The sequence below is a fragment of the Vulpes vulpes genome, chromosome 4, assembly GCF_048418805.1.
Source record: "Vulpes vulpes isolate BD-2025 chromosome 4, VulVul3, whole genome shotgun sequence".
Taxonomy (NCBI): domain Eukaryota; kingdom Metazoa; phylum Chordata; class Mammalia; order Carnivora; family Canidae; genus Vulpes; species Vulpes vulpes.
In genome coordinates, this window is record NC_132783.1 from 58,357,291 (window position 1) to 58,370,881 (window position 13,591).

Genomic DNA, 13,591 nt, shown 5'->3' on the forward strand with positions numbered 1-13,591 from the left:
GCAACCTGGTGCAGACACTATGGAAAATAGTATGAAGGTTCCTCAAAAAGTTAAAACTAGAACTATCCTACAACCCAGCAACTGTACTACAAGGTATTTACCCAAAGGACACAAAAATAGTGATTCAAAGAGATACATGTACCCCAATGTTTACAGCAGCAATGTCCACAATAGCCAAAAAAAAAAAAAAACAACAGATGTCCATTGACAGATGAATGGATAAAGAATACACACACACACACACACACACACACACACACACAAACATTATCCAGTCATCAAAAAGAATGAAATTTTGCCATTTGCAACTACATGGATGAACTAGAGGGTATGATGCTAAATGAAATAAGTCAGAAAAAAACAAATACTGTATAATTTCACTCATATGTGGAATTTAAGAACTAAAAGATGAACATAGAGAAAGGGAAGGAAAAATAAGGTAAAAACAGAGAGGCAGGCAAACCATAAGAGACCCTTAACTATAGAGCAGAAACTGAGGGTTGCTAGAGGGGAGGTAGGTAGAGGGACATGGTAATTGGGTAAAGAGCATTAAGGAGGGCACTTGATGGAATGAGCACGGAGTGTTATATGCAACTGATGAATCACCAAATTCTATCCTTGAAACTAATAATATATTACATGTTAACTAAATTGAATTTAAATAAAAGTTTTTTAAAAAAAGAAAAATGATAATATGCAAGAGAATCTCAGTAAGATTAACAACTGATTTCTCAGCAAATTTTAATTAAGATTAAAATTTAAAACGTCAAAAAGAAAAGAAATAATTTTCTAAATAATAAATAAGGTTGATCTTTAAGCATTCTAAATATTTCTTTTTTTTTTAAGATTTTATTTATTTATTCATGACAGACACAGAGAGAGAGAGAGAGAGAAAGAGAGAGAGGGAGGCAGAGACACAGGTAGAGGGAGAAGCAGGCTCCATGCAGGGAACCAGACATGGGACTCAATCTCGGGTCTCGAGGATCACACCCCGAGCCAAAGACAGCACTAAACCGCTGGGCCACCGGGGCTGCCCAGCATTCTAAATATTTCAATGTAATGTGAAGTGGGAAAGAGTGGAGGAAGAGAGTTATTCTAGGCTTAAAAAAAAAAAAATCGCTATCTGAAATGTAGTCTAGTTTGGGGAAGATAATATAAGGCCAAAACATAGATAGATGTGTTTAGTTAAGGGGTATGAGCCAAGCAGATAGGTTGTATTATGGCCTTGCCACTAGCTATGTGACCTCCAGCAAGATATTTCAGCTCTGTACTTCAGTTTTCTCATACATAATTTAAGTATTACTCATTAAGGATTAAAACATATAAATAAAGATGTGCCTGGCACAGTAAACACCAGATGTCAGCCTTAGAAGTGTAGCAACTTCTACTCTCAGGGAACTTCACTCTTGAGATGGGAACCACTAAAACTGTTGTGTAGGGGAATAACAGAGAACCAGAGAATCTGAGTTACAAGGGGCCCTTGAGATTATATAGTCTTAACCTCTAGTTTGCGTGTGTCCTTCATTTTTTGACAATTCTATTCTACTCTATTATTAAAAAGTTCTAATCCAAAGTCCACCTCTGTAAGGCAGAGGAGTCCATTTTCTTTTCTGCAAAACAGCCTTTCTAATAGTCAAAGAGAGCTGAAAGGTCTCCCATTATTGTCTTTTTTCCATGCTAACAGCTTCTTGTAAAATGAAATGTTTAGACTCCAAAGACCTGATGTTCTTTTCTGGGTACCTTGTGTATCGAGAACTGAGACAGAACTGGGACGAGGGGAAAAAAGGTCCTATTTCCATAGAATTAACTCTACAAAGACCTATAATCCATAGCATCATACCCACCCTCAAAGGATCACATTCTAATTGGAAAAGCAGACAAGTAAACAGACCATTAAAACAATTAAGTGCGGATCCCTGGGTGGCGCAGCGGTTTGGCGCCTGCCTTTGGCCCAGGGCGCGATCCTGGAGACCCGGGATCGAATCCCACGTCGGGCTCCCGGTGCATGGAGCCTACTCCTCCCTCTGCCTGTGTCTCTGCCTGTCTCTCTCTCTCTCTCTCTCTCTCACTGTCATAAATAATAATAAAAAAAATTAAAACAATTAAGTGCTATGGTAGAGGTAAATATAGTCTGCCACTGGGGACAAAAGCAACAAACCAGGTCCTTTGTGTGTGGGTAGTTATGACTATGTGTTGGTGGCTGTTCAGAAAAGGCTTTTTGGAAGAAATAACATCTCAACTGAATTTCAAAGAACTGAGTACCTTTTAGCCAAGTAATTAAGACAGGTTATCATAACTACCTATTCAAATGGTCCCTCTTCAAAGTTCTCCTCTCTTCTAAAGCTCTGTATGAGATAATGAACATGATGCATAACATGTACAAAAGTAGTTTATAAAATTTGCAAAAATGCATCTCACATGGCCAACGTCTTATGTCAACATTAGATTGTTGTGCTAACTCATAGTTATGAGAAAGCATTTCTAATTGAAGTTTGGGTGAGAAAAGCATATAGGGCTGGTAGGTTAAAAATAAGCTTTTTAGAGTAGACAAACATGGGTTCAAATATAAGCTCTGTACCTTTCTAGCTATTCATTAATTCAACTATCACTTACTAAATGACTGCTCTGTTATAAATATTCTGCTAATTGCTAGAAACACACAGTATCAATATTTTAGAGACGAATTTACTCTGCCATCCCATTCCTTAATATGATTTCTTTGTTATTCAAATCCTAAAACTACTGATACATTTCAAGAGTGTTTTCCTCATAGAGAGGTAGTTGGCAGAACTGTTTTTTTTTTATGAAAATAAATATTTGACATATTCTTATCCAGATAGGACCAGATATGTACCTGTAGGGAAGGCCAAGAAGGTATCAGTTATCAGGCACAATAATCTCATGTAATAGACCATTACAGTAATGGCCTCCAATGAATCATGCCCCCCATCTGTCCATACCCCTTTGTAATGTAACTTGGCCACTCCTCTCATAAAGAGGCACACACCATTTTTTCCTCCCTTGAATCTGGGCTGGTCTTGTGACTTACTTTGACCTGTTTTAGAAAACTGATCTCATAAGATTTCCATGGCTAGCCTTAGAAGTATAGCAACTTCTACTCTCACGCTTTTGGAACACTTCTATGGCTCTGTAAGGAGCTACTGAATGAGAGACCATGTGGAGAGACAGACTCAGCCAGGAGCCTGATGTATATATTGAGTCCATTTTAGCCCCACCAGCCCCAACTGAGCTCCCAGCGGAGTCTGCATGAGTAAGCTCAGACTGGAACAGCACAACAGTCCAGTCAACCCAAAGAATCCTGAAAAATAATTATTTTACTCTACTAAGTTTTTGTTTTCTTACATAGTAATACATAACTAAAGCACCCTATAAGATTGCTTATTCAGAGCTGAGGAAGCAAATTCTTAGCTTAAGTTTCAGAATTCAAGAATACTTGAAAAACTGTATCTCTTCCAATAAATAATGTACTTCATTTTCTTCAACAAAACAAAACAAAACAAAAAGCAAAGGGGGGGGGAGGAATATTAGTGGAGCATGGGGAAAAATAAATGCTCATTTTACTTTCATCCAAATCTGTAAAAATTACGTGCAGAAAGAATTAAACCATGAAGACACATTCACCTTATTTACCATCCAAGGAATAAGTCAATGTATGTATTTACTAACTGCTCTACAATAATAGTAACAAAGACAATTTTGTGGCACTAAGCGTCAGGTACTGCTCTAAGTGATATGTATGATATAAGTGTATATACACACACACATACTCATTTTGTCCTCAGACAAGAATAAGTCCTATGATCCCCATTTTCATGAGAAGGAAACTGCAGTACATAGTAGCTAAATTCAAGATACACAACTAGATTTCCCACTGATAAAACTAGATTACATTTGCCATCAGAGAAAAGATAGCAGACCTCACATAAAACCCAGTAAAGGCTTCAAAGGCCAGGTTAGAGCAGGTGTGTCCCATTTATACAGATCAACATGATCTCAGCGGTCAGGATGTAAATATTACCATCAACTTGAAACGCATACTTTAAACAGAATGCAAGTTCAATACAAAAGAACAGCACTGTATAATCTACAAAAAGAAAACGGACAGTATCTTCCTACCTACCTACGATTAACACTATTGAATAACTGCTTGCAGGACAAGCACATGTCACAAATTTTAACGTGTAGTGGATCTAAGCCTTCAACATAAATTCCTAAACAATTCAGATTCCTGCAAATATCACTAACCCTGACTCACTGTGAGGACGTTCCGCTTATGTGCCCCTCTTCAGAGTTGGTAGCGGAGAGAACCCAAAACATAAGTATTCACAGAAGACGGTCTCGGTGGTTCTGAACAAGACAGCGGCCATACCTCCTCAGCCCCCGTCAGCCTTGAGAAGCCATCTCCCAGAAAACTCTGCATCGAGGTCCCATAATATAAATTTCCCTCAATTAAAAAAAGAAAAAAAAGAAAAGGCTCCAAGGAGAGACCAGAATTCGGTGTGTGATACTGGCCAGCGATGGAAAGAGGCACCAAGGAAAGCTAAGAAGGCCATGGGAGCAGTCGTCCCTCAGGCTATGCTTCCAGAGTGTTAAGAAACCGGTAAGGATGCTATCAAAGATTAAACAAGTGGACAGTCACCCCAGGTCTCTTGCCCCTGAAGGCTTCCCTGCGCAAGGTCCCCACCAGCTTTCTGCTGCCCCCAATTTTTGCGTCCATAAACGACCTCAGGCCCGCCCCCTTGGCGGTCAGGCCGGCTCACATCCCAAAGCCGCCGTCAGTCCAAGAACAGGTCTACGGCTTCCCTCCCCACCTTCCAGGCCCCTGGGAAATACTCACTTGCCCGCCAGATCTTTATGAGAGCCGCTCGAATTCATGAGCTGGGCCAAATCCTGCCGCACGGCTGCCGCCATCTTTCTTCCAGCTCAGCAGAGGCTGCTGGGCCTCGCACAGACCAAAAGAAAACGACTGCAGTCCTCCAGAGTGCAGCTAGAGGGAACCCGAGATGCCATAGAGTAGCGACTGCGTGGGCCAGAGCGCCCGGCGTGAGAGCTTGTGCGAGCCCCGTCCGCAGAGTTGAGTGACGCGAAGCTCCACTCACGTCCGAGGCCCGCCCAGGAGTCTCCCACAGGCTCCGGCTCGCGCGCTCCCACTTAGGATTGGCGGATGAAGTCCAAGGCGTGTGTTGCTTGTGCAACTGCAGTAAGTGCCCGGTGCCCAGAATTACCGCGTCGTCGTTAATTAAGTTCCGTGTCTCGCTTAGGCGGTGTCCTGTACCTCGTTCTTTAAGACAGCCCTTAAACGACTCGTGTTAAACAATTTTTTTTTATTTCCAATTCGCCACAGACTGGTACTCTTGTAAAATACAATAAAAATGTGCATATTTCTCCCTAACTTTGTACCCTTCATATAGGTTGATGGTGGTGCATCCCAGTTTGTCCAGGACGGTGCCATTTTCCGTCTGTTGTCCGGGAGTGATTACTAATAACACGCCCCTTTACTCTAGAAACTACCATCTGGATGATAAAATTATATGGTCACCCATCTTTATATCTAATTGTGTTCATTACTCATGTATGCTTATAGAATTTTTTTCCTGCAAGTATGTGTAGATTGTTAAACTTTCTTGCTTTCACATAAGACAACACATTCCCCTTGATTTTTTTTTTATTTTTTGGGGGGCCTCTTACCATGTATATCCGAAGAGCTTCCTCATCATTTTTTTTTTAACTGGAGAGTATGGTCATAGTTTTATCTTTATAGCTAGACATTTAAATTATTTTTAATCAATCAACCAGTGCTGCAATAAAGAATTACCTACCAACAACAGGTAGGAGTGCCATTCCCTGCAGACTTTTGAATTTTGCCTTCATGATATGGAACAAATAGCATATTCCCTCTATTGGGAAGGGGAAAGAAAAGAAGACTACAACAAGGAAATTCTTCAAGAAAATAATGTGGAGATTGCCTACATCAATTCTGATACCAATCTGTTAGCAAGATTTTAGTCACATGACTAGGCCCAGCAGCAATGAGGCTAGAAATTTCGTTTCCAATTGGACAGCCCTTTGTCTAAGAAAAGGATGGGTCTAAAGGGACAATCACTAATCTCTTCTACAGTCTGTTCCTCTGATTACCTAAATAGCTGTGTGTATTCTTACAGTGGAACACTCTTACCGCTAAAGAACAGAGAGCAATTCCCTATTCAGTTTCTATACCAACTCAGAAAGCAGGGTATCGGATGATGCACAACCCTGTCCATCAGATTGGGATATGTCTTTTCATGACCCAGAGTTATATACACTATAAAACAAATTATCTGCCTCATGCATTTACGTGTAATACAAAACAACCGTGGAATAGAAACAGGATAACCACAGTTACAACATGAAAAAAGTAGAATGTGAAACCCATAGCATTTATTTCTCCATAGCAGTGGTGGAATCCGGGGCAGGAATTATGAATACTCACTACCCTAGTAGGATGTAAGTTCCTTGGTTAAACTCTGGTTCTGCTCTTTGAGAGGATCTCCACCATCCATCATACTCTGGGCCCCAGCTTTGCTCTAGGAATACAAGTTAGCTCAAGGTTGGAGAGTATTCCCTCTTTGGAGGAAGAATGCCTTTGGACTTGGATTGAGAACTTTTATAGGCTAAGTTTTTCAGTGTTGTTTTTGTTTTTGTTTTCAATGTAATTTCATTGAATATTCAGTAAACTCTGACTGCTTCCAGAGTTTCAGGTGCCATGGCCACCTAGAAATAGTTGTTAAATGTGGCCTATTTCCTGGCTTCCACACTCAGACCTTTCTTAACATCTTTTTAATGATGACGGTCTTGAGGTTATCTGAAAAAATAGGCTTAAGTGAGAAGAGAACCTATTAATTTAATTTTTACTTAAGTTTATCTTTGTTTTCTTCTGTTTTTTGCCCATCTGTGTTTGCCAAAAAGTCTTAATGGGCTATGAGAAATCTCTAAGTCATGTCTTCTCATCTGCTGTTTAGAGGTACATAAGCAGTTGGCCTTTTCTGCTTAGTGAAGCCCAAGAATTTCCAGATGTTCTTTTGCTTTTTACCCTGACTTTGAGCTTTATTGGTAATACATTACTGAAAGCAAAAAGAAGCAGGGTCCCTTTGGGACGCCTGGGTGGCTCAGCAGTTAAGCATCTGCCTTTGGCTCAGGGTATGATCCCAGAGTTCTGGGATCAGGTCCTACATCGGGCTCCTTGCAGGGAGCCTGCTTCTCCCTCTGCCTATGTCTCTGCCTCTCTTTCTGTGTCTCTCAAGAATAATTAAATAAAATCTTTAAATAAATAAATGAAAGAATGCCTTTCCCTGGGCCGGAAACTCCCATTTTTATATAATCAAATATGAAAGTGGTCTCTAACCCCCCCTCACAGTTTCCCCACAAATATGCAGAGGAAATCATCCTGGGGTCCTTTTCCTGATTCATTTTCCACTCTGTGTCCCATGTGCCCGGCTCAAATATGCCTTGCTATAGAATTTTTAAAAAGAACATAGATAATTGCATATATTCTGCTGTTTCCTGAGCACCAAACCTTACTCAGCTTTATGTTGCTAGTGCTGCATGACAAAATTATTCTAGAGTCGTCTTGTGTGTTTCATAGCATAGACCCAGAATCAGCTGTTCTCCAAGAAGCCCTTATTCCTTTAGCTCCTTTTAGGAATTATATTTACAGTTAACAATCTGAGTGCTAGGGATGTTCATTGCTACTATCTTTGTCATTTTGGAACCTTTTCATAGGACAGAACTAGGAAATACATACATATTTTAAGAATAAGGTAAGTCATACTGATTCTTTAAATTACAATCTAGGGGCAGTCCCGGTGGCCCAGCGGTTTAGCACCACCTTTGGCCCGGGGTGTGATCTTGGAGACCCGGGGATCGAGTCCCACATCCGGCTCCCTGTGTGGAGCCTGCTTCTCCCTCTGCCTGTCTCTCTCTCTCTCTCTCTCCCTGTCATGAATGAATGAATGAATGAATGAATGAATGAATGAATGAATAAATAAATAAATAATTCCAATTTAGGTGATCTTACTTAACCTCTTCTGTATTACATCTGTATGTCCTTAACTTCCATATCCAGAATCCTGGTTCACAAGTACATGGGAGATTATAGAAGCAGAATATTCGAAAATCATACATTTCATTCGTCCCACATGGTACACACAATAACTTCAGAATAGCAGTGCTAATACTGCCATCCCTGATACAATTGATAAAGAATTCAACATTTTCCTGCTGCTTCTCTCTCATTTTCTCTGTACTATATCTATATCGTGAGCACATACACCTATGACAAACTATACTTTATTCCTCTTAATCCTCCTTTAATCTTAGTTCTGTAAGTAATACGCATTTAATGCTCACCATCAGCTCTTATTTTAGACCTCTTAGTCATTTTAGTTGGCTAAAGCTAGTTCTTTAAATAAATAAAATCTTTAAAAAAAAAAAAATAAAAGGGCAGCCCCGGTGGCGCAGCGGTTTGGCGCCTCCTGCAGCCTGGGGTGTGATCCTGGAGACGAGTCCCACATCAGGCTCCCTGAGTGGAGCCTGCTTCTCCCTCTGTCTGTGTCTCTGCCCCTCTCTCTCTCTGTGTCTATGAATAAATAAATAAAATCTTAAAAAAAAAAAAGCTAGTTCTTTAATAGATTTCTGAGGAAGGGCTCCTGGAAAACATAATTTTGAATGTTCTTGAATGTTGGAACTATCTTGTGCCTTTTATGTTTGAAAATCAGTTTTGTTAGATATAATAATCCTTGGATCATTTTTCACGAGAATCTGAAGTGTAGTGCTCCATTTTCTTGTGACCTAAAGTGTTGCTGAAAAATATCTCATGAGAATCTAATTTTCTTTTCCTCATAGGTCACCTGGTCTTTTTGCCTAGATGCCCCTCAGTTTTTTTCCCTTTAACATCAAGTAATTTAACTAGACTGTGTGTTGGTGTTGGTCATTCTGGGTCAATATTCTTAGATTAACAGTGTGCTCTTTCAATAGATAGTTTCAATTTTTTCAATAACATCTTTAATTATAGTTTTTGTACTTTCCCTATTCCTTTGGTTTCTTTCCTCAAAAATTACTATTGTCTTTTTTTTTTAATTTTTATTTATTTATGATAGTCACAGAGAGAGAGAGAGAGAGAGAATGAGAGGCAGAGACACAGGCAGAGGGAGAAGCAGGCTCCATGCACCGGGAGCCTGACGTGGGATTCGATCCCGGGTCTCCAGGATCGCGCCCTGGGCCAAAGGCAGGCGCCAAACCGCTGCGCCACCCAGGGATCCCCTACTATTGTCTTTATATTAGATCTTTTTTATCTTAATATTAGTTACCTTTCCTCAGTCTTTTCCTTTTTCACATTTTTTATTTAATTTTTTTTCTTTTTACTCTATTTCTCTGAAGGCATTATCTGACACTTCTATTTACTTCTGGTTTCCTTCTAATTGAGTCTTCATTTCTAAAAAGATGTTTTTATTTTTTAAGATTTTATTTATTTTTTAAAAAGTTTTATTTATTCATGAGAGAGACAGAGAGAGGCAGAGACGCAGGCAGAGGGGGAAGCAGGCTCCATGCAGAGAGCCCGATGTGGGACTCCATCCCAGGTCCCCAGGATCACGCCCTAGGCAGAAGGCAGGTGCTAAACCCCTGAGCCACCCGGGCTGCTCAGATTTTATTTATTATTCATTTGAAAAAGAGAGAGCAAGAGCATGCACAAGCGGGGGGAGGGAGTGGGAGAAGCAGGCTCCCTGCTGATCAGGGAGCCCGATGCAGGGCTCAATCCCAGGACCCTGGGAGCATGACCTGACCCAAAAGCAGGTGGTTAACTGACTGAGTCACCCAGGTGCCCCTGATGTTTTTATTTCTAATTCTTACATGAGTTCTGCCACTCATTCTGGGTGTTTCTATTTCTTATTATATTGTTCTGTCACATTCTATATCATTTTCTTTTCAATTTAGCTAGTGCTAAAAATATATTAAGGCTCATCTTTTAAATTTAACTGGTGATTACCTTCCCTTTTCTACCACTTTTTCTTTAACAATATGTGAAGACAAATTTTAGCCCTTTCCTCACTTCTGGACACTTTAGCCCCCCATTGCCTCTGTATTATACATCAATAAATGAGACTTACAGAATATTTTTACTTTCACATCCTTTACTTGTGGTTGAGACCTTGGGAATATATTGACTTCTGCCCCCTCCACCCTTACGTAATTCCTCGGTTTCACTGAGATAGGTTAGTACCTTGTTTCAGTATTTGCTTCTCCTTTGCAGTATGTCTCTTCTATTTTAGGCATTCTTAAGTTAACACTTGGGTTATAATTCCCAGTCCCATTGGCATTATACTTACATCACTGTATAAATTCAAACTAAATTACTCATCACAAATTCCCCTTCTCTTCATCTTCCTTGTCTTGACAGGAGGTCTCTGTTCTGATTGTTTTGTCGTTTGGTAGTGCTCTCTCTTAAGTGATCCCTCAAGGCTGTGCATGGGTAACATATTTGTGAACCTGTGCATAGTTGCAAATATCTTTCCATCATCTTGATGGTTGAATGAGATTTTGGCTGAGCTGCTGTCCTTTTCCCTCAGTGACCTATAAAATGTCACTCCACAGTCTTTGAACTTCTAGGATTTCAGATAAGGAGTCCAATGCCAGTGCTTTCTCTCCCTCTGTTACCCTCTCTCTTCTCTTCCATCTTTCCTCCCTCTCTCCCTCTTTCTCTATTCTCTCTTTTCCTTCTCTTTGAGAGATTGAATATGCAAGCAGACAATGACAAGACCATATGTAAAAATAAAGCTGATTCATAGTCTCTAGCAACCAGTCCAGGAAATCAACTCACCATGTATCTGCAGCAGCCATCCCAGGAAGTCAAACAACTCCTGTAGTTACCAGCCCAAACTGGCCAGTGCCTCAATCATTGACAGCTTCCCTAATTTTTGCCTCAACCAGGGAATCCAAATACACTGCCCCCCAACCAATTACATAGGATACCCTGCTTCTAAGTTGCTCCTGACAGCATGCCAACAACCTCCGATCAGGGCATACCTGAATTCCCTATTTCCACTACAAAGCTTTCCATTCCTCTGGCTGCTTTTGAGTATCTGTCAAACATAAGTGATGGTGGCCTAAATCCCTTACTATAGAAGCTCTCAGTAAATAGCCTTTGCTTGTTCTTATTTGGCTTTATTTCTGTACCTTCCTTCTTCTCCCTCTCTTGTTCTTCTTCCTCCTCCTCCTCTTTCTCTTTTTCCTCACTCCTCCTCTCCCACTACCACCCCCAGTCTCCTCTGTTCTTGTTTTTCTTCTTTTTGTATGTAACTTGTTTTTCCCACTTGAAAGTTTTTAAAGATCAAGTCTTTCTAGGAATTTCCCTCACACAAGGCTAGGCGTGTCTTTTCTCATTGATATTACCTGGAACTCAGTGACCCCTTTCATTTGCAGATGAATGTCTATCTTTAGGTCAGAGCAATTTTCTTTTATTATTTGTTTAATATTATTACCTCTCTTTTTTCTGTTGCTTTCTCTCCTTCCAGAACTCCAGCAGATCTGGTCTTTCGGGATATATCTTCAAAATGATGTGTCTTTTTCATCATAATTTCTTTCTATATTTTTTTGCTCTGTGTTTTGAGATGTCTTTTCCACTTTTCAGGCCACTTAGCAAGATTCAATCATTCTCCTTCAATGTATCATCAGTGTTGTGTTTTTAAAATCATGACTTCTGTTTACTTGTGTAAAATGGTATCGCTGCTTTATTTATAATAGCCTCAAATGAAAACAACCCAAATGTCTATCATAAGGAAAGTGGGAGCTCCTGGGTGGCTAAGTGGTTGAGCTTTTGCCATTTGCTCAGGTAGTGATCCTCAGGTCCTGGGATTGAGTTCCACAACAGGTTCCCTGCAGGGAGCCTGCTTCTCCCTCTGCCTACATCTCTGCCTCTCTCTGTGTGTCTCTCATGAATAAATAAATAAAATCTTAAAAAAAAAAAAAAAGTGAATGGAGGAACTGTGGCTTATGTATTCAATAGACTACTACTCTGCATTAAAAAGGAAAAAGCTATAGATATATACAAGACTATGAATGAATCTCAAACATACCAAGTGAAAGAAAGCAGACATTAAAAAGAACATATAAGCATCTGAGCTACGCTTGAGTCTGCCTGTGGCTCAGGTCATGATCTTTGAGCCTTGGGATCAAGATCCGCATTGGGCTCTCAGCTCAGCAGGAAATCTGCTGTACTATGCAGATGCAGTACATCTGCTTCTCCCTCTCCCTCTGCCTTTCCCACCACGTGTACTCTCTGTCTCTCTCTCTCTGAAATGAATAAATAAAATCTTTAAAAAAAAGAGATATAATAAGATTCCATCTACATGAAGTTCTAAGTCAAACAAAACTAATCTATGGTGATAGAAAATCAGAAATTACTAGGCAGGAGGAAATGGGGAAGGTTGGTAATTTACTGGGAAGTAGCAAGACGTGATGGAAGTATTCTATATGTTTACAGAGGTGTGGGTTATGTGGGTGGTATGGTATAGATTTACCAAAGTTCATCATACTGTACACTTAAGATTTGTGCATTTTATTGAATGTAAAATCTCAATTTAAAAAAGGCATAAAAAAAAGGAATAAAATGCTTTTTGTTCAATAGTCTTTTGTGTGTATTGAATTTAGTCTTAAGAGCTTTTATTTTTATATTTATATATTTATTTATGGTTCAAGAAGTCTTCTGTCTTCTCTAGTAGTTTCAAAAGCTAGTGCTCTGTCAGCTTCAAAGGAAGAGAAGTTTCAGTGGAACTGTTCTCCTTCCTTAAAGCTCCCTTTGTCAGGATACCCAGCAAGTCCTTCTTTTTTTTTTTGACAACTTATCTCATTTTATCATATTTTTAATTGAAGTATAATAACATATGGGATTGTACTAGGTTCAGATATACAATACAGTGATTCAACAATTCTACACATTACTCAGTGCTCCTCATGGTAAGTGTACTCCTCTTAATCCCTATCACCTATTTTACCCATCCCCTCACTCACCTCCCCTCTAGCAAACACCAGGGTGTTCTCTCTATTTAAGTCTGTTTTGTTTGTCTCTTTTTTCTTTGTTTTGTTTCATAAATTCCACATATGAGTGAAGTCATATGCTATTTGTCTTTCTCTGACTTCTTTCACTAAGCATAATACTCTCTAGGTCCATCCACATTGTTGTATATGGCAAGGTCTCATTCTTTTTTTTTTTTTTTTAATTTTTTATTTATTTATGATAGTCACACAGAGAGAGAGAGAGAGAGAGAGAGAGGCAGAGACACAGGCAGAGGGAGAAGCAGGCTCCATGCACTGGGAGCCCGACGTGGGATTCGATCCTGGGCCTCCAGGATCACGCCCTGGGCCAAAGGCAGGCGCCAAACCGCTGCGCCACCCAGGGATCCCTCATTCTTTTTTTATGTCTGAGTAAGATTCTTTACATATATATATTTCACATATTTATTCATCTATCAATGAACCCTTGGGCTGCTTCCATATGTTGGCTTTTTTAGGTAATGCTGCAATAAACATAGAGGTGCAT

General features: G+C 39.9%; 1 protein-coding gene across 2 annotated transcripts in view; it reads right to left on the reverse strand.

Moving 5' to 3' along the window:
* COPS4 (COP9 signalosome subunit 4) overlaps positions 1 to 5,199 on the reverse strand; it is a 40,915-nt gene extending 35,716 nt beyond the window's left edge. Inside the window, exon 1 of one of the 2 annotated variants that reach the window (XM_025998175.2) lies at positions 4,859 to 5,199. In XM_025998175.2, the coding sequence (XP_025853960.1) occupies positions 4,859 to 4,932 (74 nt within the window). In that variant the 5' untranslated portion in view covers positions 4,933 to 5,199. The remainder of the gene's footprint in view (positions 1 to 4,858) is intronic. The other variant, XM_025998176.2, reaches the window with a different exon arrangement.
* Positions 5,200 to 13,591: the final 8,392 nt, after the last annotated feature.